At 42.5% G+C, this 26,130-nt stretch overlaps 1 protein-coding gene across 1 annotated transcript; it reads left to right on the top strand.

The window, feature by feature from the left end:
- The first annotated feature begins 765 nt into the window (after positions 1 to 765).
- LOC124267483 (protein turtle homolog B-like) lies at positions 766 to 25,400 on the top strand. Its single transcript, XM_046702398.1, has 14 exons — positions 766 to 891; positions 1,660 to 1,729; positions 1,881 to 2,219; positions 17,128 to 17,412; positions 18,115 to 18,372; positions 20,433 to 20,711; positions 20,981 to 21,271; positions 21,590 to 21,886; positions 23,212 to 23,367; positions 23,529 to 23,544; positions 23,723 to 23,769; positions 23,913 to 24,005; positions 24,143 to 24,253; positions 24,455 to 25,400. The coding sequence occupies exons 1-14, from the start codon at positions 796 to 798 to the stop codon at positions 24,466 to 24,468; spliced, it is 2,352 nt and encodes a 783-aa protein (XP_046558354.1). The 5' UTR covers positions 766 to 795; the 3' UTR covers positions 24,469 to 25,400.
- Positions 25,401 to 26,130: the final 730 nt, after the last annotated feature.

Here is a 26,130-nt window from a genome sequence, read left to right as displayed (position 1 = left end):
ACTTGCAAATCACGACCTTAAAGCGGAGGAGGTAATTTCATGAATGTGTAAAAAGTTATACAGCATTCAATTTCGGAATAAATATTTGTTACTAAACTTTATATGAGGCACAGTTATATTTTTTGTTAGTGTATTATTTGTATAATACAGGACTCAAATAAATAAAACTATCTACTTCATCATACTTCCATTTAGTGAACGTGTATTGAGAATGATTGATTTACAACCTTTTTAAAGCGACGTTTCGGCATCGATTCTAATGTCGTTTTCAGGCAAGTGATGTGATTCTAAAATGCCCATCTTAGATGTTATACGTGTATTGTCAATTATTTCTGAATCATAGTGTCTAGAAATCAAAATGATTACTGTATTCAACAATGTTACAATTATCCGCCTATAATGATATTACTGGCTGTGTACAGATCTATTTGCTGGTGGTTAAGTCTCTAAACTGACATAAAGGTTGACAAAGCTACTCTAAGAGTGACTTAGTCAAGATTTCATTAAACTTGTTTGAAAAGTAGAACTCATATCCAATCCAATCTCCAAAATAAAACAGAAAGATTCGATTACAATAGTCTTTTTTATGATTAAAACGATAGATATGAAGCTCCTTTTCTCTCTGAACAGGTTGGCCTTGCTTGAAAAAAGTATCATAAGAGTCATTAATTGGCACGTATCTATACATGAATGGACTACGATTTGTTATTATCTCACGACCGCTGCAGGTGTATATATGTTTGAGACGGAAGCGATATACTGAACTATATTTAGACACAGCCGAACTAGTTTGACATGGGCGATGTACATGTACACAGGTACTCTACTTCCGTGTTACGTTACCCAGTCAGACAGGACAATAATACCCTGGACACGTCGAAGTCTCAGCTGGTATGTACAAAATATCTATTGTGAACCGTAACACCTTATTGGTTTGAGTGGTCCATATTCTTATATCAGTATGCTGAAATACAACCGTGTCTGTTTGAAACTTGTCTGCATAATATAACAGAACACTGATGGATCGAAACCCCTTAATTACATAACTCTGTAGCTATACATAAGTGTCAATAGCATAATGCATTGCTGACATAGCGTTAATTAAATGCAATATCTTAACGAGTTATGTACAGTTTGTGTACAGTTCGTGTACAACAAAGTCTGTTTACGATTCGTGTGTGAGGCAGCCGCTAAGTAGAGTAGCGTCCCTTGGTCCATACACCGTTTTGTATGAGCTTTGTTGTAAATATGCACATTTCGAACTAGTTATATGAACACAGGACATCTTTGGACTTCTCGTCAGTATGAAATAGGCAATAAAACCCAGTACCATTTGAATAACAATAAACATAAGTCATATACATTTCGCTGCCTAATATGGAGCAACGCACAACATTATATGATAGTTTCTGCATCATCCTGACGCTGCAAAACTGTTTGAAGATTAACAATTGGGGTTGTGTCCTTATTGTCTGAGTTCCTTTATATATGTGACACTATATACTCTGTATGCATGAATGAACGCACGCACATGCATATATACATACATGCAGTGTTAACAGGTATACATGAACCTAAATAATTGACAGTTGCCTGCTACATGTATACAAATAACTACTATACAATGTAGTCATGATAAACGATGAAACTTCTTTCCAGATCTCACTGAGGTGGCAGACAACCGGCATGGTCAAGATATTTTCGGCTGCTATTTTTTGTGTGGCTGCAGGTACGTCTTTCATATCTGTCTTATGTGTTTTTGTTTAACTTATTTATGTTCTTTGTTCGCATTTGAGACCTCATTGACCTGATACACATTGAATATCGTTTTAGTCATTCTACCTTTTTTATGCCACCCCGTAAGTTACTTCTCTATCCAGGTGTTGTATCAGGTGCACCCAGTGCCAGTCCAGTGTTGTCTGCAGTGTCTGACACAGCCAGGTTCAGCTGGGAGATTCCACAGGGAGGTCTGGGGACAGGGAGTAGTTTCTTTGCTCTCAGTCCTGCTGGTGTCGCTGTGTTCACAATGACAGCTTCTGGGATATTCCTCGGCTTTGGCAACTACGGAGATAGACTGGAATACCGGGGGAACATAACAGCCAGGAATGTCACCTTCACCCTCAGCAACATCCAGACATCAGATGCAGGGACATACACGTGTGGGGCTGGAGGGTCTGCTATTGTGATACAGAACTGTGGACAGAAACTTATTGTGCTGGGTGAGTGGCTGCTTTATTAACTGTTGTTTAGTGTAGGATGAACATGGTTCATTCCTGTGTATTAGGGCTTCCATGGGTACTCGAGTACTCGAGGACGAGTCGGGTTTAGCTGGACTCGAGTCCATTTGCTGGGACTCAAGGTCTCGAAAAGGGGAGATAACTCGAATTATTGGGTTACGTTGAGAGATAACCTGTCTGCCATATGCAAAGCATGAGCGGCCGTTAACGTTTGATATTAGATAAGATATAACTGTATTATCCCGAAGGAAATCTTATACATCCAAACTGTCTCAAAATGAATATGTACACAAGTCACAAAAATATACACAATAATTACATGCACAGAACGAAAGCTATTTACACGATTAAACTGACATGACATAATTCAATTAACCATAAAGGTAAAGAGGCTGAATGATTCTAGTTGTAATCACATAATGACAATTCAAAATATTTGTTGCATTCACGAATACTTGATTGTATGAAAGACTGTCGAGCTCTGTTCTGAGGGAAGGTAATCGACAGCAGCGTCCAGAAAGAAGTAGTTCAAAATGCTGAGATAAAATGTGTTAACTATCAAATCTAATTTTAGTTGCGTTTTGACAATCTGGGGCTCATATATAAAGGGAATATACTCGAAAGACACTCAAGCAATTTTGCTGGCAGTATTAACAATTTTGAAAAAAAAAATTGTTGCGATCAGACAGACCCCCATACCAACATAGAAAATTGTAACTCAACACATTTTGAATAAAGATTTGATAATCTATAAACGGTTTTGCCAATGCCTTGACGATAATAATGTTCAGAATGGGAAATTAGGCCAGTGACAGTGGCGTCATCTGCGAATTTCACAGTAAACAAGTCATTCATTGACAAGTAACAATCATTGGTATACAAAACGAAACGTACGGATGAAGGAACACAGCCCTGTGGAGCTCCAGTAGACGTTGAGAGAAAAGTAGATTGATAGCAATTGACACTGACATACTGAGTTCTATGTACCCTGAATTCTTTAACCCAAATGATAATGTTTTTATTAACGCCTAGATTAAATAGTTTACCCCTCATAAGGTGTGGCTGTATGGTATTAGTTGTTACAAGTCTGCAGATGAGAGTAAATATTATGCATCGTGTGAGATTTCACTTCTTAAAATGATTAGGTAACTATCTTAATAGACATGGAGAACGTACGATACAAAATCAAATGTATGGGCGTATCTTGATCTGGACAGTGAAAAGAGAAAAATAACCAAATGCCACATGTGCGGTATATCACTGCGTTATTCAGGCAGTACAACCAGTACGATGAAAAACAACAACATTTGGCACGTAAACATACAAATACTGATTCTGACCAACGGGAAATTTTAGTCACACGACGATATAGTCGGAATGATGTAAGTGTTCACTTTGTGACCGGAACACGTGATGCCGGTTGCGTTATTGTTTGCTTGAAAGGTATGAATTTCGAGTACTCGGGTCCGAGTCGAGTCTCTCCCCTCGAGTACTCGAGACCAAGAAAATTGACTCGTTGAAGCCCTACTTTCCAAGGCGTTCCGACTAGCACCTTTACCTGGCAGGTAGATGGAATTTACCTGTCAGTATCCCGCACCTGGGATGGTGCATCGTTACCTGGACTACGGTATACCCCTGACGATAAGGGATGTGCGAAAGGTACAGTGTCAGTACCCGGGGGCCCTTGGAACTTTACCGTAGTCCATCCAGCAAACACAAGACGATGATCTTCGTTCAATAGTTTTTATTAACACTGTGTAGTTGGTCAACCTACTCTATGGTCACTCTATTAGACTTCAGCCGCAAAGCTTCAGTCTTAAGCCAAATGCTGGTGCTTCAAGATAATTTCTGAGACGATTCCTAGTGACCAACAGCAAGAGAAGGCCCGCACCTGACTCCCGTCTCTGAGCTTTGCTTCCGCTTAAACCTGGGTTCCTACGTCACAACCAACACCCTTTTCCATTTATTCTATTGGTCAATAACCCACAACCTGACCATCTATCACTCTCCCCCACCTCTATTTCGTACCCCTACTACCATATTTGTACGACCGTGAGGTGGATTCCAGGAATCTCAGAGTCTCTCTCCCCTAGCCATATATGGCTCGTAGAGTACCAAGAACTGGCAGCCAGGTCCCCGGCCACGTCGCTCCATCTTGATAATATAGTAGTTTTTACCTATCTAACTATGAGTCACCTCACCCTGCCCTCATCAGCTCCAACGACACCTACTTTCATCTTCATTACCTACGTTACTGACTTCTGCCTTACAACGTTATTAATCACTTCATATCTTGAATATATTATTAAATCCTCTCATAATTTGTATCTTCTCCCCTCTTAATCACCTGTTATTAATAATATTAATGGTATATCTCTTATTGTGGCAAATACCATAATCTCATGCCTATAATACGCCCCCTCTAACGAAGAGTGTGTCCCCACACTCTATAGGACTGTGACGTCGAGACCCAAGCTGCTTGTTTTTGATATCCTTTAAATTTCGTATTCTTCCTTGTTCTTGTTGTGACCATTGGGTTGATTAACTGCAGCCATACAAATACAGATATAGGGTACAACATTGAGCATAAACTATTATTATTATTTTTTTTAACAATGTCACTACAATTGGTACAATGGTGAGTAAATATATATATAAATATGGTTAATACATTCAATACGGTTTAATACAACTCTTCTATATCTAACAATAACAATGTAAAGGAACTGGACGGAGTACATGTGGATGGCTAAAAAGTCAATAATAATATTATAACGTTATGCCTTTTGACTTCCCTTGACGACGCGGTTGGGTAGGTTGTTTTGTTGTTTGTTTGTTTTTTTTGGGGGGGGGGGTTGTTTGTTGGCCCAGCATCCCCACTTGACTCACCCCTGGGTGTCAAAGTTCCTACCCAAGGTCTATCTGTACTCGAATCATCTGCCCCCAGTGATGACCTGTCACCAAGGTCAAGTGTCTTCAAACCCTCTGTCACCCCGATGACCTGTCACCAAAGTCAACTGTACTCCAACCCTCTGTCCCCAGTGATGACCTGTCACCAAGGTCAACTGAACTCCAACCCTCTGTCCCCAGTGATGACCTGTCACCAAAGTCAACTGTACTCCAACCCTCTGTCCCCCCTGATGAACTGTCACCAAGGTCACCTGTACTCCAACCCTCTGTCCCCAGTGATGACCTGTCACCAAGGTCAACTGTACTCCAACCCTCTGTCCCCAGTGATGACCTGTCACCAAGGTCAACTGTACTCCAACCCTCTGTCCCCAGAAATGACCTGTCACCAAGGTCAACTGTACTCCAACCCTCTGTCCCCAGTGATGACCTGTCACCAAGGTCAACTGTACTCCAACCCTCTGTCCCCAGTGATGACCTGTCACCAAGGTCAACTGTACTCCAACCATCTGTCCCCCCTGATGACCTGTCACCAAGCTCAACTGTACTCCAACCATCTGTCCCCAGTGATGACCTGTTACCAAGGACAACTGTACTCCAACCCTCTGTCCCCCCTGATGACCTGTCACCAAGGTCAACTGTACTCCAACCCTCTGTCCCCAGTGATGACCTGTCACCAAGGTTAACTGTACTCCAACCATCTGTCCCCAGTGATGACCTGTCACCAAGGTCAACTGTACTCAACAATCTGTCCCCAGTGATAACCTGTCACCAAGGTCAACTGTACTCAACAATCTGTCCCCAGTGATAACCTGTCACCAAGGTCACATGTACTCCAACGTTCTGTCCCCAGTGATGACCTGTCACCAAGGTCATCTGTACTCCAACCCTCTGTCACCCCTGATGACCTGTCACCAAAGTCAACTGTACTCCAACCCTCTGTCCCCAGTGATGACCTGTCACCAAGGTCATCTGTACTCCAACCCTCTGTCACCCCTGATGACCTGTCACCAAAGTCAACTGTACTCCAACCATCTGTCCCCAGTGATGACCTGTCACCAAGGTCAAGTGTCTTCAAACCCTCTGTCACCCCTGATGACCTGTCATCAAAGTCAACTGTACTCCAACCCTCTGTCCCCAGTGATGACCTGTCACCAAGGTTAACTGTACTCCAACCCTCTGTCCCCAGTGATGACCTGTCACCAAGGTCAACTGTACTCCAACCATCTGTCCCCAGTGATAACCTGTCACCAAGGTCAACTGTACTCCAACCATCTGTCCCCCCTGATGACCTGTCACCAAGATCAACTGTACTCCAACCCTCTGTCCCCAGCGATGACCTGTTACCAAGGACAACTGTACTCCAACCCTCTGTCACCCCTGATGACCTGTCACCAAAGTCAACTGTACTCCAACCCTCTGTCCCCAGTGATGACCTGTCACCAAGGTTAACTGTACTCCAACCCTCTGTCCCCAGTGATGACCTGTCACCAAGGTCAACTGTACTCCAACCCTCTGTCCCCAGTGATGACCTGTCACCAAGGTCAACTGTACTCCAACCCTCTGTCCCCAGCGATGACCTGTTACCAAGGTCAACTGTACTCCAACCATCTGTCCCCAGTGATGACCTGTCACCAAGGTCAACTGTACTCCAACCCTCTGTCCCCAGTGATGACCTGTCACCAAGGTCAACTGTACTCCAACCCTCTGTCCCCAGCGATGACCTCTTACCAAGGTCAACTGTACTCCAACCCTCTGTCCCCAGTGATGACCTGTCACCAAGGTCAACTGTACTCCAACCCTCTGTCCCCAGTGATGACATGTCACCAAGGTCAACTGTACTCCAACCCTCTGCCCCCAGTGATGACCTGTTACCAAGGTCAAGTGTCTTCAAACCCTCTGTCACCCCGGATGACCTGTCTCAAAGGTCAACTGTACTCCAACCCTCTGTCTCCCCGGATGACCTGTCACCAAGGTCAACTGTACTCCAACCATCTGTCCCCAGTGATCACCTGTCACCAAGTCTCATTATATTCAAGCCTGCTGTCACCCATGATGTGATGTCACCAAGGTCAGATGTCCTCAAGCCGTATGTCCCCAGTGATGGTACGCCACCGTGGTCAAATGTACTGAAGCCCTCTGTCACTCCCGAGGGCCTGTCCCCAAGACCAGACGTCACCAAGTCTCCTGTCCCCAAGGACGCCCTGTCACCGCCGGTGTCACCTGCCCCCGGACATCACCCCTCAACACTGGATCGGCTACTACAAGAGGACCTGGCTACACGGGATGGCTATCGTCGCCGGGCTGCAGACTTAGCCATCGATTTAACTCAAGCTAACCTCACGTCCACGGAACAGGACGCACTTGTGTTACTGCTTGGCTGCCATAGGGATGTGTTCGCAAAGGACATCACAGAGCTTGGACGTACTCACCTCTTTGAATGTTTTATTGACACTGGATCACACAAGCCGCTGCGTCAACGGCCCTACCCTGTCGACCCTAATCAAGGTGAAGAACTTAGTAAACATTTACAACAAATGTTGGACAAAGATATCATTGAACCATCCTTCTCTCCGTGGGCTGCCCCAGTGCTACTTGTCAAGAATCGTGACCTTACTACACGCTTTTGCGTGGACTTCCACCGTTTGAATAAGATTTCGACCCTCGAACATTGGCCTCTCGTGAATATTGACCAGTCGTTGATGTCCCTAGGCACCAGTCAAGCATGTTATTACACCAGCCTGGATCTTATTTCTGGATATCACCAAGTTCCCATGGCCGAGGGCAGCAAGGAAAAGACAGCCTTCATCGTCCAGGGTGAAGGAGCATACCAATTTAAGGTCATGCCCTTTGGCCTTGTCAACGCTCACGCTGTTTCTCCTTCATCATATCCTCATTGTTCTCCTCCATGTCCTGGAGATCTGTCCTTAGCTATTTGGATGACCTCCTCATTTACTCAAAAACGTTTGAAGACCACTTGACCCATCTAGAGGCAGTCTTTGCCAAACTCCGCATGGCAAATTTGCGACTGAAACCCTCAAAGTGCCATTTTACCCTTTCCAAGGCGTTCCGACTAGCACCTTTACCTGGCAGGTAGATGGAATTTACCTGTCAGTATCCCGCACCTGGGATGGTGTGTCGTTACCTGGACTACGGTATACCCCCGTACTTCGGTCCTGACGATAACGGATGTGCGAGAGGTACAGTGTCAGTACCCGGGGGCCCTTGGAACTTTACCGTAGTCCATCCAGCAAACACAAGACGATGATCTTCGTTCAATAGTTTTTATTAACACTGTGTAGTTGGTCAACCTACTCTATGGTCACTCTATTAGACTTCAGCCGCAAAGCTTCAGTCTTAAGCCAAATGCTGGTGCTTCAAGATAATTTCTGAGACGATTCCTAGTGACCAACAGCAAGAGAAGGCCCGCACCTGACTCCCGTCTCTGAGCTTTGCTTCCGCTTAAACCTGGGTTCCTACGTCACAACCAACACCCTTTTCCATTTTTTCTATTGGTCAATAACCCACAACCTGACCATCTATCACTCTCCCCCACCTCTATTTCGTACCCCCACTTCCTTCTCCCCTCTCAATCACCTGTTATTAATAATATTAATGGTTTATCTCTTATTGTGGCAAATACCATAATCTCATGCCTATAATACAACTGTGTATATTCCACATACATACTCCCGTGAAAATAGTATTATGTCTCAGCTATGTGTTGTGCATCATTATCACACCTATCAAAGTTTCAAAAAAGTTCATTAAACAGCGAGTGTAATAGGACGTCTGTTGATTTCATTGATTATCTAATCTGTATTGTCCGTATCGCCACTTGTCCATGTTTTAAGATATCCATTAACATGAACGTCTACACTGGCGACAAGGTACATGTGCGAGAGCAAAATAGGTTAGTTTCGTTGAACAGTTTACATTTGCGACCAAATAACATGGGTACTGCATAGAAAATTCCTAAATCCTCTTTTAAATATAAATACAATTATAGCAACCTTACACCACGTGACATTATGCAAAAGCCTGTCCTGATCATGAAAGCATGAACTTCATGTAAAAAAATAACGGTATACTTCCTCTCCTGTGATATGAACCGTTATGAACGTTTGTAACGCGCGTGTGGAAGGCACCAGTGCTTTAACTGATATGGTATTGTTACAACTAGAATATTACGAATTTCGTAATCACAGACGGTACAGAACCCCTGAAATAGAGAAATGGTCACACATCGTTAAGACCAAACAGTAGAGCACCCGATCTCCAACACAGGCTCTCCCGTTGATGGAAACAGATTGTAGTGAGGGAGAGAACACTATAAAGGCGGGGGGAAATGTCAAGGGTTTTACCTTTTAATTGAAAGTCACGAGGACATTGGTGAAGTGCTAACAAACACATAATCCGAATGAGTGAGTGAGTGAGTGAGTATGGTTTTACGCCGCTTTGTGCAATATTCCAACAGTATCACTGCGGGTGACAGACGAAATGGGCTTCACACATAGCACCCATGTGGGAAATCGAACCCGGGTCTTGGGCGTGACGTAATCCTAATGAAGGTTGATCTAACTGCTGCGACTGGACCACCCCTGCCCCATTGAATCTAGTGATTCAGGGGTGATGTGTTATGTTAGGAAACATTGTCTTTCTTGGCAATCTTGTGATTAAAAGGACCTAGTTACTGGACGAAGCCAACGCCAAGTAAAATAATGCTAATCGGTGTGCCATGGAAAAAAATACAGAGAGAAACATACAACAGAATGAATTGAATGTGTCTGTTACTTATGAAGACCATATCAAATACCGTCTCAATATCGTTGTTTTATTTTAATATATAAGCTCATGTCTTATCATCAGTTATCTACTGACAATGTTCCTGTGTGCTGCAGTGTACGATCTACATCATTCCAGCCCTGCTGTTTCGCTTATGACTTTATGAAACCTCCATCTCTTTAAGAACACAGCGCCAACATAGAAAAGAATCAACAGACGCAGTCCTGTCTCATTTTATCATCCTGTACAGTCATCATTTAACCATTATGCATTCTTTAGTGAAATATAATGTGTTTTCAAGAACGCAATAACTCTAGGGAAACAAACAATGCAACGCAAGCCCAAGTTGTCTGGCATGTATTATTTAATAAAAGGTTGAAAATGTGACCAAGGTTTGGCATATAAGACTACAAGAGTGGTCTCCCTTTGACCATTTTACAATTAAAGTCAATGTACTAAGCTTAGAGGGGGTTGTTCCCCTTACATTGCATCAGGCAGTAAGTCTCAGCAACCTGACAATGACTCTCAAACACTTTGCTGGTGACAGGTGAGTGAATGAAGGCAAAATAGCGGGTACTGCTAATTTCCTGGGGATTACATGAGATTACATCAAACAGAAATTAGACTAAAATTATGATGCTGTAAGTTTTGATTATTTTTTTTCTTGTGAGGTTACCGTTTGGCGATCAGAACACGACGGGCGTAGTGTAAAAAAACAACAGACACTCTGTACGTCGCCATCTAGATACGTCACAATTCTTAGCATAAGTTACTCTTGGGATTACGCTTCCTTAGTAAAGTACAGAGAGTACCGATTCTAGTTTTTGTTGGGATTCGTACTCACGCTCCAAGAGTGAGGCCCCGAATCGCCAGCACACTATATCAGCGATAACACCCACTCGTGGTTTAAACAAAAGTCAGAGGAGTACGAGAATTATAGTATTCCCAGAAATTATTGAGAAAGTCGTTTTGGGATATATATGTAATACATTTATATACACTATAGAAGTTTTCCTTAAAGAAATATGTTGAGATATGATTCTCTTATAGTCTAAGTGTCTTTCAGTACTTGGTGAGACATCCTTGTCGTGCAATACACGACTGAATGCGTCTAGGTACACTACCGATCAAAGTTTGTAAGAAATCGAGGGACAGCCTATACCAATATTCGACCCTATTCTTTCCTGATGTATTTAAGTCTTCTTTGGTGTATTCCGTCCGTCATTAGTCCCCACACATTCTCAATAGGGTTAAGATTTGGGCTGTAGCTGGGCCAGTCTTAAACTTGGACATTTTCGTCCGACAACCACTGTCATGTGCCGCCTGCAGTGTGTTTTGGGTCGTCATCATCGTGAAAAATCCAATTATCTTCATATAGTGTTCAGGCCGTTGGAAGGTTATCATTTAAGATGTCAACTTATCGTTTCTTCGTGAAATTTCCAGTGAAAATACATAACGGCGTCACTCCACGTGAAATTTCGGGCTGTATTTTGGAAGTTATCACCCCGCAAATACAACATGGGACGTCAGGGTACAAACTAGCTTAGGTATCAATGACACCCCTCTAACTGTATTGACTGTAAATATACATAACATGTTTTTCAGTATGATTTGGAACCTTTATATTTATTTATATATTCGACACTGAGCATGCAAACAAGTTTCTAAACAATATTTCCGGGATTTGTTTACTACTAAAACAGATGTTTTTGCCAATTTTACTTTACGTTTACGTCAAGTAGGGAGCAGAAGATAAATGTAGTTCGCCAATTACAGACATAAGTCGCACTGAGGACAACAGTTGTCACTACTATGAAGGCTGCACTTGTCTTTCAATGGCTAAATGACTAATAATCTTTATTATGAGACAATGATCATGATCGTGGCTGTGAACTCCGATCTATTGTCACTTTGTAGCATAGCAGGTGCCCCAATGAACAGAATAATATATAACAACTGGTAAGCCACTTCTGTTGCTCGCTCTGACGTTAGAGGTCTGAGTACACAAAACTTAGTGAGATAATCCTGATAATGCATAATCCATTTGAATTGACCTTTAGACATGCATTGTATACCGATCAAGATGAAGATGTATAACACTATGGTGTGTCAGGTGGCCAAAGACATGGCTGTCGCCCCAGTGACATCCATCAACACACTGCTCTGGTCAGCCACATCTGACATGGCCAAAGCCGATAAGCCATGTAAGCCTGACTTATGGCCTAAAGCCAACTGACCACCCCAATAGGTCTTGGCTACCTGTCTGGGGATGACACCTGACATCCTAATTAATTTGAATAGCTTAGAAGTAGGGTCGCCGGTCGGACAGGGCACAGATATATAAGGGTCTGGCCGAGATACCCAAGGCAGACTGGCAGCAGATGTGCAAACGGGACTCATGGAGAGAGAGAGAGCCAAAGGAACCTAGAGTGAAGCCTGTAGCAGCTTGCCCAACCACGCCCAAGCCTGATGAACTGTCTCCTGGACCGACCCAGCCCTGCCCTGCCCTGTCTTTAGAGATGTATACTGATGATACTGCTGTAATAAACTTGACTTGTTGATCCAACCCAGCGAATTGTGTTATACAAGGACGGGAGCTTCTTGCGAATTGGTGCCGTGACCCGATCTTGATCTAAGCCCGTATAAGCAGTTCATTACAAAGTGTAAAGCTAATATTGAGCAAGTCGGCTTCAATATAAAAAGTCTGTTAAATCGTTATCACTCAGAACGACTAACGGGAATTGTGGGAATGTACATTAAACTCCATGATGAAGTTGAAAGTTTAAACACAACCCTAATTAACTTAAGTGATAGCTTTGAGGACTATGGAAGGTTGCAACCTCGACACAAACGTTCCCTTTTGCCTTTTATTGGAAGTGCGCTAAGTTTTCTCTTTGGCACAGTATCTGAAGGTGACCTTCGCTCCATAAGACAAAACATACGTAGTCTAGCCTCGAACCAAGCCGGGTTGATGCATGTAGTGAAGGAAAGTTTATCTCTACTTAATACGTCTCGAGTGCAAATATCTGAAAATAGGCACACGATTAATGGTATTTTAGATGTACTTGATGAAGTAGAACACAAAATAGCCAATGTTACCTCTAGCATTACCAACAGAATAATAAGGCTAGAGTGGTCCACTAAAGTTTATCTTCAGATTAGTTTAGTAATAGAAGAAATCAGGGGCATGCTACAAACATTACTGTCATACATAGAACACCTTCAGTTACAGCTGAATATGTTAGCCCTGGGACGACTATCGCCCAGTACAATCACCCCTCCAAATCTATTTATGCTACTAAAGGAGATTAAGAATCACTTACCCCCGAAGTTTCAATTAGCGGGAGATCCAGACAGAGATCTATGGAAATTCTATAAAACCCTTACCTGTAACACTGTTGTAGAAGGAGGAAAAATCTTAATAATTGTACCTATTCCACTTCTGGATAGTGGGGGGAAAATTAGAAATCTACCGGGCTCATAATTTACCATTACCCATGACATCCAAGCACCAAAATCTCGATGATAAGCAGATCCATGATATAGTTGCAAAATATCAATTGGAAACTGACGTGATAGCGGTAGATGTAGCACGAACTAAATATGCACTATTGAAAATCTCTGAACTCCAGGCTTGTACTCACCCTCTGACAAGTTATTGTCATATTCAAAGTCCTATTTACCCTATCAATTTAAGTCAACTGTGTGTAATTGCTTTGTTTATGAAAGACCCAGCTAAAGTAGAAAGACTGTGTAAGGCCGAAGTGGAACCTGAGTTTATCTTACCGGTGGCCGAATATTTAACCTCAGGACAGTGGGTAGTCACAACTAACCGCCGCCTAGAGTTCACGGTCGTGTGTGAACATGCGTCAGTACGCCCGCCCACAGTAATAGTATCCCCCTCCATTTGACGTGTTAAGACTAAATACATCCTGTTCAGCATCAAATGATTATCTCGTCCTATCGCCCTACTATCATAATGAGAGTCACCCTAAGTTTAACGATAATTTTGTTCAAATAACAAACACTCCAAATGTATCTAGGATGTTACTATGGAAACCATTATATCGTGTAATTGGGGGATTCAACACTACTAAATTACCAACCAAGCTAAAAGGGTTGAAAAGTATACCAATGCATCATTTGATTTCGGAACTGAACGATATGAAAACCATAGAAGTAGAGTCAAAAGGATTTAACTGGAAATATTTGGTAGGGACAATTCTACTGCTGACATGTTTAGTATTAGGGATAATAATATATGCCAAGATTGCCAAACCCTGGTTGGCCCATCGCAGGAGACATATGAGGAATATCATGGTTCATCACCCTGAGTTTGAACTGGTGACGGTAGATACCGAAGGCGAAGTTTCCGCTGACCGAGCTATTCCCTCGGCACCACTGACGACTCCACGTCCAGATCCAGCCCAAGAGGACCCTGCACCCCTGATTAGGAGAATATATCCTACAATCAAGCCGACGAGTGATGACTAGACGGGATCAAGGATGCAGTAGGCGCCTGGACTGACGGCCATGTGATGTGATAGTACAACGACTTGTCGACGACTTGTGTGTTGTGTTAGGTACCCTGGAAGTGCACACCAGGATACCTGGAACTGATAACAGCCCAGACGGACTGTAAACATGAATGAAAACTGTCCCTGAAGTAAACGGTAGATTCAACCGTTGCAACCACAGCTAATTGCATCAGGGCAGCTAAAGACCATCAGTGTAAAATATGTGACCTGTATATCAACTATATATTGTGAATAATGTCATTACTATGTGAATGGAAGTATACGATGTATAATATGAATGTTTATATTATGTAATTCTATGAAGAAGGGTTGGGCACCCACAAAGAAATTTTCAGATGAACATTTCTGTTCAACAGAGGGGCGAATATAACGCTATGGTGTGTCAGGTGGCCAAAGACATGGCTGTCGCCCCAGTGACATCCATCAACACACTGCTCTGGTCAGCCACATCTGACATGGCCAAAGCCGATAAGCCATGTAAGCCTGACTTATGGCCTAAAGCCAACTGACCACCCCAATAGGTCTTGGCTACCTGTCTGGGGATGACACCTGACATCCTAATTAATTTGAATAGCTTAATAAGGGTCTGGCCGAGATACCCAAGGCAGACTGGCAGCAGATGTGCAAACGGGACTCATGGAGAGAGAGAGAGCCAAAGGAACCTAGAGTGAAGCCTGTAGCAGCTTGCCCAACCACGCCCAAGCCTGATGAACTGTCTCCAGGACCGACCCAGCCCTGCCCTGCCCTGTCTTTAGAGATGTATACTGATGATACTGCTGTAATAAACTTGACTTGTTGATCCAACCCAGCGAATTGTGTTATAGATGGTCAGCGCTTCGAGGGTGATGTTGGCGTACTTCCTGTTTACTTCCTTCTGCATCTTGTCTCTTAAATATGTGATTTTACCAAATTACTGACTTGACATATTCACTGTAACATATATAGATCTTACACAAGCAATACAAGTCCGTAGCAGCGAACTATTGATAAACACAAAACCTCTGTTGATGTATTTGAACTTACTCGTGAGACCTTTGGGAAACCGCCCTTCGAGAACTTGTCTTGTGTGCGCAGTGACAAGTAATGGTGTAATGGAAATGAAACGTTCCTCGGCTATAAGGGCCAGAAATGTGCCAGCGACACCGAAATGCAATGCGTAGCGGCAAATGTAACCTATGTAAAACGTTGTACAAGCTCCAAACCCACAACTACTGACCGTCAGTACTATAGTCTCAGTCGTCACGAACCCCATCCGGATCCGCGCCGGATCCGAGATAGTGTATGCATGAGAATTCAAATGCATTAAATACTGGTTACATTTAATACACACAAACACAACAAAACAAAGGTTTAATGAGGGGAATACCAATGACCCCTCTGAAATAAGTCCTTTTAAAACAACTTCCCTAACATATAAGAAATACGGTACACTGGTCACACAGTTTATGAATGGGAAGCTTCACCGGTAGGCGAGGCCGGTATGTTGACATTGATAGGCCGGTATGTTGACATTGTTATGGCCTGTCAGTCGCTTAGTCTATCTGCTACACACTAGCTATGAATAAACCTGCTTCGGCATATTTTTCCAATGAAACATTTTCCTCGCGTTTAAAACTTCCATGTTAAAATATGTTCTCTCTTCGAATTAAGGGTGACTGTTGTAAACATGAAACACGTTGTTCGCCTCTACATGTCTGCTCTATTGCTTCTGTCTCTTTCCCAACAAACATAGCTTCATGCTGTTACACTGCTACATGACTTCTCAGTTTTCATAATGACAAAGATATGTTTCACAGCATTTATTTTCAAAATAGCATGCTGTGAAGTAAAACTAGAACTGTATACATCATATTAGATTACATGGGTCAAAATAAAACTTTTCATCACGTTACATTTGAACGGAAAAGCTAGTATGAAATATGTCGATAGCATTTAAACATAACAACTATCCACTACTTTCATGGTGTTAGACTTGTACAGGACACGTTCTGTATGAAATTTATTTAACTACATTTTACATGACGGGACATTCCGACCCAGTGTTAACACAACCCGTCTCTATTGTGGTATGATGTACTTTCAACACACACTCTGTATTCATCAAAACAGGTTACACGATCAAGCCATCTAGCGGGCTATTTGAATATAGGGTCACGTGAGTTGTCAAGCGCGCTCAATTCAAACTGGGCTGACAGGTACTCTCTGTCTGTCTATTCAGGGCAGCACGCTATACATAGCTCTATTCATGACACTTTGCTTTTGTTATTCACGTCTTATAAAGAGTTTTCTACAAGATTGCAAGACTGCATGAAAACACCCACTTTTCATTGACCTTTCCTGACCTGTGACGTCATGCCTACATTAACATATTCATGCATTCTCATCCGGCGCGGATCCGAATGGGGTTCGTGACGACTGAGACTATACTACTACCGTCACTATTGGACAGTTCTTTATTAACCAGCCACAGATATACTTGGTACGTGGTCCTGTCGACATTATTACGTCAGTAAACCATCTGTAGCTGACATAGCCAGTTACTTCTAAAGTCACAATTGGTTGGACATTTTACTAGTATACTCTCTTTATTTCCACTTCTCTATTTCATATACAAATCCACATGTACAAGCCCCTAATTAACACATCATGTATTTTGAAAGGCAAACCCACAACACCAGGACGTCCACCAGTGTCAACAACACCTGTCTACAACCAGCCAGTGACCTTGACCTGCAGTTCCAACTCTACCACAGTCCCAGCTGACCATGGCCTGACCTTGACCTATACCTGGCAGCGTGACAACACTGACATCTCAGTTACCTCCCCTGGGTCTCCCTACACTTTCACAGTGAGTTCCCGGGACAGTCACAACTACAGATGCAGAGCGAGAGAAAGTCGGGGTCTGGAATCCGAGTGGAGCCAGGTGTACAACATGGAGCCACAGTGTGAGTACGCACAACGACTACCCGCACTTGTATGTCTAATCTAATCGTAACATGTAAATATTTCTACACAATTATACATACACAATGCGTGAAAATATGACAATTTCTAAACCGATAATGGAAGTTCTTTCAAGAAGTACTGAGGACTGTGGGCTACTGATAATAGAGTCTCAAAATATGCACGGTGTTAAGCGAGAGGTGTATTTGGGCAAAATGTCCCAAGATGAAACGGAAATATATCCTCTATTGCTATATGCCGAGACACAGCATCACGTCTCAAGCATCGTAAGTGCCGCACTTCTGAAATCGACCGAGCAAGAAACTTTGAACAGCATTAATACACTTGAAGTACACTGAGGACCGTTGTGATTGTCCAAAAATATTGGTAAATTGGAAAAGGGGGACAATTGAGCAATGTACCCAATTGCAAAGAAAGAGTTTGTCACAGAAACCACAAAAGCTAATTTCCACAAACTGATGCGTATTCGAATTGCATCAGATAAGTTGATAAATACTAGATGATCAATCACTCAGTCATTTGATGCTTCTATTTGAGTAGACTTTTTAAAATAGTTTTCAAAGTTCTTTTCACGGTCATTTTTAAATCATTAAATGAGTGTCTTTGTAAAGGTGTGGACGTATATGCAAATCTGGTGATAAATCGTACACACAGTATCAGTGCCACATTACCATTCATTCCAGACGGCCCCTACCAGATCTCCCTCACCCCCTCCACCTCCTCCTACAATGTGACAGAACACCAGGCTCTTCCATCAATCACGTGCTCCGCCCTCTGTAGACCCGGATGTAGCTACAGGTGGTTACACAATGGAACAGTCTTCAGCAGTGAAGCCGTGCTCCAGGGACAAGCTGACAGATCCAAGTCAGGCTCCTACAGATGTCAGCCTTCTAATACACACGGGAGTAGTGACAGTGTTACAGTCAGTTTTGATGTTCAGTGTAAGTATATAGCCTAAAATGGTGACAGTGTTACAGTCAGTGTTGATGTTCAGTGTAAGTATATAGCCTACACTGGTGACAGTGTTATAGTCAGTGTTGATGTTCAGTATAATGATAATAATCAGGCCTACACCTATCTTGGAATGCAAGTTCGAGACAAGCTCCACAACGCCCAGATTCAAGACAACTTTGGGCGGAGTTTAAAGCTATCTTAAAAAGAAAATATGGAGCCCAGAGCTACATGCTCGAAACAAGGTCAGAGCCACCAATACTTTTGCTGTGCCAGTTCTCTCCTGTTCCTTTGGAGTAGTTGACTGGACAAACCTCCAGAGTCTTGACCGCCTGGCCAGAAGGATCATGTCTGATAACAGAGCCCACCACCCTCATTCCTCTCTTAATCGTCTATATATGCCAATCAGTTTGGGAGGTCAGGGTTTGATTAATGTGGAGGTTCTTTATGATAGAATTTTATTGTGTACTTTTGCACTTATACATTTATCGGATGATCCTCTGGTGAAGCATGTGAAGACTCATGATGAAGGCAAAGAATTCCACAGCTATTTTAATCGCCCCAAAGTCGTGGACAGAATCTGAAATTTGAGGTTGATTTTGTTGATGGCGATGTACTGCTGGACGGTACAGTGATGGGAGTAAACCAGGTGAAGTCCTTCACCAAGTCTGCCCAGAGTCGGTCTTTTGTGGAGAAGCTTTCTGAGAAGCCATTGCATCGTGTGTACATGCAGTGTGTTGAACAGAATAGCAATCCCACCGACTCCTTCGCCTGGTTGAAGTCGGCTGGTCTTAAATGTGAAACTAAGGGCTTCCTTTTTGCTGCTTAGGACCAGTCACTCCCCACTCGCAATCGCCTAAATGTGATTCTTAAAGAAAATATCAATATGAAATGTCGACTTTGCAATGAATTCACAGAGACTGTCCAACACCTTGTCAGTGGAAGCCCTTCCTTGGCACAAACAGCATATCTTAAACGACATGATTGCATGGCTCGCTGCTTTTACTACCGTCTCCGACATGCCTGTGGCTTTGACTCCGAGGTCCATCCATGGTACGACCCTGAACTTGTCCAGGGCGTCATGGAAACTATGCTTTCAAACAGGCCGATATACAGCCTCAGAAGAATTCCTGCCAAAAACCCTGATCTTGTCCTTTTTGATAAAGCCAAAGAATATATTTATATCATTGAATTTTCTGTCCCTTTTGACACCAATGTCATTGGCAAGATTCAGGAAAAGCATGATAAATATGCGGACCTCGCCTTTGAAATGTCTCGCTTGCATCCCAAGTACACTGTCGTCAGGCTCACCATTGTTGTCGGTGCCCTTGGTTTGGTACCTCCTGATCTCTTGGCGCAGATCAGGAGAGTGCCTGGGTTCTCCACCGGGAGTACAGCCCTTCTGACACTGTGGGTAATGCAGAAGGCTGCAGTGTTGTGGAGCCTTCATATTCTCCGGAGTTCTCGGTGGGTTCGACTAGGCAGCGTTTCCTGGGAGAAGTCCCATTCGCTGTCTGGGCTGCGTGTAGAGAGGGCAAGGGTCCTGAGCTGATGATGAGCCTTACCAGCCTGACTGTGCCAGGATCACCCGAACCCTCTCTGCTGCATACTATCTTTAATCTGTAAAACATAATAATAATAATAATTTTTGCGCCTAGGACCCAACGCGATGCTGCTCACTGGCGATACATTATTACCCTGACGGAATTGAACTTTTAAAGCCGCTGGTAAGCGCTTCGCGCGACCGTATAGATCCGTACATCTCAGATACCCCCATTTTAAACAGCTGGGTGGACTGAGTGCAATGTGGACACAACACAGTATGAGACCCAGGTCACAAATTTTGGTGTCACCCCCGGGATTCGAACCGGTGCTCCAGTCTACACTGGTGACAGTGTTACAATCAGTGTTGATGTTCAGTGAGAGTGTATAATGTGTACACTGACGACATAATTATGTTATAACTACAGAACTGCTAGCCTCTTTCAACTAATGTTGAATTCATTTTACGGTCAATATAAATCAATGATGCAATGGTTCATATTTTCAGACCCAGCCGACATAAGCATATTTAACGGCAACTCTCACAGTGGCTCAGTGACAGTTAACGAGTCATATTCAGTGACTTTGAGATGCCAAATTGACAGTAACCCAAGGTCAGTCATCAGGTTACTAAATGGAACTGAGGAGTTGACAAGGGCAGATAACTCCCTGACAGCAACATACAGACTGGAGTCAGCAGACTGTAGACAAAGGGGGAACTACTCTTGTACTGCCACTAACAACATCGGGGCACCTGTCACTCGGAGGGTGGAGCTGCTGGTTCAATGTAATACATGTATCTTGATATAATGTACGCATCGATGTCTTGTAATGGTTGTCATTATTCATTTTTGACATGATTTTTATCAGTGAATTGAGCAAAGAACATGCTTCAGGTACCAGTCTTTATTTGATCTGGTTTATGGCCTGTTGATCATGTGAACGTAGAAGTATTGTCACCTGTCTAGCAAATGACTAAAACGACCTCATATAACAACTTCTGAAGAACGATTTCATTGTTATTGTTTTTGTATACTATTCTCTGCATGTAACCAGGTTCTCCACGACTTGACGACTCTAAACAACTCAAGTTCGCCACTACACTGGGTGGTGACGTGACTGTGTCTGTGTCAGTCCTGGCCTATCCCCCTCCTACATTCACCTGGAGTAGAGTCATCAGTATCAGCCAGGACCTCACTGGTTCCTCCAGCCCGGCCTCAGACATCTCAATCACTGCCAGTGTACACCTTACTAACCTCCAACAGCAGGACTTCGGGGACTACAGTCTGACAGTGGGCAATGGCGTGGGGAGTCCAGTCACATACACAGTCAGCGTAGTGCCTGTAGGTGTGTTATGCTTTCAGCTTGCCATTGAAGCTTACCAGATTCAACCTTTTTCAATTTTATCTTTCATTTACCTTCATTTAGACTTGTTTGATTGGCATTCTAGAAGTTGCAGAGATGAAGTATGACGACATTTTTTTGTGGATATACAACTTCTTTATACTGTATAGGTGACGTTTCGATCGACATAGATTTTAATGTCGTTGTCAAGCAAGAATAAGTTGTATATCCATAACAATTGTCCTCAGTTTTCATTTGAACTTTTCAACCAATGGAATTACATTACAATAATTACGTTTATATATGTTTATGTCTTGTAAGGGCCACCTCAGACACCTACACAGTTTAGAGATCTAGATAATGCAACAACGTCGTCGGTATGGCTGTCGTGGCTGCCTGGGTTCAATGGTGGACACCCTCAGATGTTTCCCATTGAGTATCGTCAGTTTGCTACACGAACGTGGACTGTGTACAAATCCTATGATGACACCGGCGAGATGATGGTTGTGGAAGTGACTGGGCTTATATCTGGAGGGATTTACATTATCCGACTACACGCTAAAAATCACTACGGGAATTCTGATGGATATGTATTGGTAGAATCTGTGACTGCGGGGGGTAAGTGTGTCTTGATGAGCATCACTCACTGGTTGCACTATGTATCTCATGGACAACTTGTTAACTGCATCTGAAGGACATATATGGATATGTATTGGTAGAATCTGTGACTGTTGGTGGTAAGTATGTCTTGATGAGAATCACTCACTGGTTACACTATGTATCTTATGGAAAACGTGTTTTGTAAATATGTGGGTACCTTTCATGTACAATTTCTTATTTGGGTATATATTCAGAGAAAAGAAAAATAGTAATTTCTGAGTCCTTGTAGGCTGATGCAATTTTTGTTTCACAAAGGGGAGGTAAATGGTCGTATAGCTGAATAAATATACTTATGTAGACTAAGTATAGTTAATATACAAGTGTGACACGTTTTCGTGTGAAGATATCAATTCATCATTAGATATTAGGGCTTAAATATGAATAAGCACCATCAACGTTGAACACCTTGGGGAACTGGGGAAGGACTGGTCCTCATTGACCCATGCTTGTTGTAAAAGGTGACTAGCTGGTTCTTGTGGTCAGACTCTGTTCATGTATGTTATCAAGTCAATGCATGGTCTGATCGAATGTCTACAGACCGACGTCCATGTCACTAAGATATTGCAACAAACGTCCAAGCTGCAAATGAGCTTTGTACGTTGTACTCGTCTTTGGAATTTAACAGGTGCCATTTATATTACGACCCATCGCTTGCCAGGGTAGCATCTACAGATAAATAGTGAAGACCGAATCCCAAAGTTAATTTTATCCTAAGGGTTTTACAGAAAACTCTGTCGTGACACCAAGTTGTAAAAAGCGTTGTTATCATACTTGTGAAGAGCCCAATTCATAACGTTTCCTCAACGTCAGTTTGCAACAGTGTTATTACGTTGTGACACAAGGTTGCACCCTCAGGTGATAATAACGTTGTCAGAAAGAATGGAAATGACGTCTCTTTGACTTTAGCATGTTAATGGGATGGAAATCCCAAAGTGGAATAAAAGAGGCACTGTACGTCGCACCACCGTTTAAGAAACGATGAATCATAACAGTGTGTAACAGTCGATACACGACGTTTTGACAACGTATGTATGTAATGGTACTGTAACGGTGTGAAATAACGTTATAAAATGACGTCATACTAATGTTGCGACAACGTTGTATCGTGACGTTACCAATGTACAAACGGAAACGCCGAGGAAACGTTGTGTGTTAGCTTGGCACACACACTAATGACTTGTGCGGGGCTTGTGCTTGTCACTAGAATATTGCACAGGGCTCAGTTGAACCATAAATGCACACAATTCACAGTCATATTTTATGGTGTTTTGATTACATTATAGATCCACCAGACCAGCAAAAGCTCGAAGCTTCATGTATCAGTACAGGGGTATTAGCAGGAGCTACAGTGGGAACCTTTCTTCTTACCCTGCTCATTGGAGGGACTGTTCTAATTGTGCTGTACCGAAAGGGGTACAGAGTTACAAACATTCTGAAAGGTACATAGTATAAGTACAACGTATGTATTTTTATAGTTTCCATCCACAGTAATTCACAGAAAAGGCATTTGTCTCTCTCCATTTCGTTTATGATGTGACACGTTGATATTTGTGAAGTGTGTTTCACACTCTATGACATATTTACTATTCCTGTTTTCCAGGAGCTGCACAAAAAAGGTAATCCATATGTCAATATAGTTCGATGCAACATCGCATGTAAAACTACGAAATTAGGTAGTAATTCCCCTATAACTTGCAACAGGTTCACTAAAAAATATATTACTTTTTATATTATGATGTTTATCTCCCGATTGTTTTATTTCAAACCTGACCTGATGCTGTTTTGTCGCTCCAGACATCCTGAACCTGTGGACATGGACAACAGAGGATATTCATCTCTAGGTATGTACTTGGTGTTGGATGTTCCCCTCTAGTTGATATTACAACCATCTCTAGGTATGTACTGGTTGCTGGATGTTTCCCTCTAGTTGATAGTACAACCAAATCTGGATCTGTTACTACTAAACCAGTGCAATGTGTTTCAGATCACATCACGGTTCCAGCGCAGTATTCAAATGTGGAGGAGGAATCAGAAAAACAACAGTACACACAGTTGAAGATTTATGAGAACACAAAAGGTAGGGGCATTTTGCTTCATATTGTTTAATCTTATGTTTTCACATGGATGTATTGTCAGCTTGTGGAAGAGCCAGTACAAAGAATTGAGGTGTAATTTGTATTTGGAGATACATTATGCAATTAATCTTATCTTCAGCGGAAGCTGCAGCAGACACAAGTACCTATGAAGGCGTGACAGAGGCTCCCCCTGTGACCTATGAGTCCATCAGCGCATCGCCATACCAGAACACTGGGGCACATCCTCCAGGTAACCAAACCATAAAACACTCTTGATGATTCTAATCGCATTACATCGTCATCGATCAACTGTGTTCTTAAATGTCTCAACAGTAGTAACCCAAAGCATATGCTTTACCTTCTGTTCGAGTTTAATACGTTTACTTTATGTGATATGTTCAGTTGATGTGATATTTGTATGTTTAATTACCTTGACTTCTGTACATTTCAGGCCCTCACGAATGAAATACGCACAAAGTCAACATCATGCCATGAGTTTCAGCTGCGGACACACAAACACGACGTTCAGGACAGAGCATTACTTTGCTGTGAGACAGGGCGTCCTTGTTATTTGCTTTATATTCACATTACTTCACAAGATAAAGTTCCACATGCACATTTACTGTTAGAATTACAAATCATGTTAGTTACGCTTATGTCATCGATGTCGAATATATATTTAATAGTGAATATTTCGCAAAGCAAATAAGCAATATATTTTCACAATGAACACAAAAATCCATTTGGTGATTACGTGGACAGATGTACATAAACAGAGACAGAACAGTATAACTCCGATCTACCAAGTATGTCATAATATAGTATTGTAGCAACATAGGGGGATCAGTCATGATTTAGGGAGGTGTCATCTCCAGTCCGTAACATCTGGGTGTGCTGTGACTTGAACGAAAACGAACGATTTCATCGTGCCACGGTCGGTAATACCTACTCAGAGCAGGATACCATTGTCCCATGGAGTGGCCTGTGCTGTCATCAGACATCAGCTCTACTCAACACATGTGGAATACTGCCCTGTCCATCCAACGAATTTACAAGAACTCGTCAAAGTTCTCACTGACTTGTGGAACAATCATCCTTCGGGAGGCCAAAGACGGTGATGATAGGCTGTGGGGGGTATATATTTTTCAGTTTCTGTCAAAACTTTTACTTTTGAAAGTGATCTGACTCATAATTGTTTACATGTTCTTTGTTTTTGTTCGTTTTTTGTATTTTTTGTATCCTTAACCTATCTCACGAGGGATTGTCCTTTGCTGTTCGGTAGATGCACAGAATATGATACCCGTGAAGGTCCGGGTTAGAATAATGATCTTCAGTAACCCATTCTTGTCGTAAGAGGTGACTAACAGGATCGGGTGATCAGACTCGCTGACTTGGTTGACACATGTCATCATATCCCAATTGCGCAGATCGATGCTCATACTGTTGATCACTGAATTGTCTGTTACAGACCGCCGCCATATAGTTGAATATTGCTGAGTGCGGGGTAAAACTAAACTCACTTACTCACAGAATATGACTGGCTGAATCTGTGAATCTCAACAAACTGTGAGTAGTATAATATATGCAAGTGATTTCAGCTGAATTAATTTGAACAGACAGTGTGTGTAATTTCCAACAGTTGTACGACTGCCACAAAGCAAAACTTGATTTCACGGACGGATATCGGTTTAACCAATTATTTTCTTCAGAGTTGGACGGGGCTCCGACCGGTACGACACAACGGCTATGCAAACCTGTCCTTCAGTTTAGGAGAATCTTCGAGACTATATTTAGCACAACACTGACATCATCCTAGACACCTAGGGGAATCGAGGAAAAGTCAATACGTTGAAGTAGTAAATTAGTTACCGCCAAAGGGTAAATAACAACCCAAGAACATTAAATATTTCACTCTTTAAGCCTTAAGTATGCCAATAGCCGGTCCTTCAACCGGAATCAGCGTTTACTGTAGGGTGTATAATACCAGACAACAACCAGGAAAACTCAGCCTGTGAAACAACCCGCGTAACCAACACAACCGGAAGTTTATCATTCATAACAAATTGGTGTATATTTTTCTTATACAAAAAGCTACTAGCAATTATCAGGACAAAACAAATATATCAA

This window comes from Haliotis rubra, unplaced genomic scaffold (assembly GCF_003918875.1).
Source record: "Haliotis rubra isolate DU_JTF1 unplaced genomic scaffold, ASM391887v1 Scf1315, whole genome shotgun sequence".
NCBI lineage: Eukaryota > Metazoa > Mollusca > Gastropoda > Lepetellida > Haliotidae > Haliotis > Haliotis rubra.
This window is presented reverse-complemented; position numbering and strand designations above follow the sequence as displayed.

What these genes read in the sequence shown, in the direction of transcription:
- LOC124267483 (XM_046702398.1), top strand. Translation starts at nt 796, where the DNA reads ATGGGCGATGTACATGTACACAGGTACTCTACTTCCGTGTTACGTTAC. An exon ending in AGAATCTGTGACTGCGGGGG is followed by an intron (nt 21,887 to 23,211) that starts GTAAGTGTGTCT and finishes ATTACATTATAG; the next exon opens with ATCCACCAGACCAGCAAAAG. An exon ending in GATTTATGAGAACACAAAAG is followed by an intron (nt 24,006 to 24,142) that starts GTAGGGGCATTT and finishes TCTTATCTTCAG; the next exon opens with CGGAAGCTGCAGCAGACACA.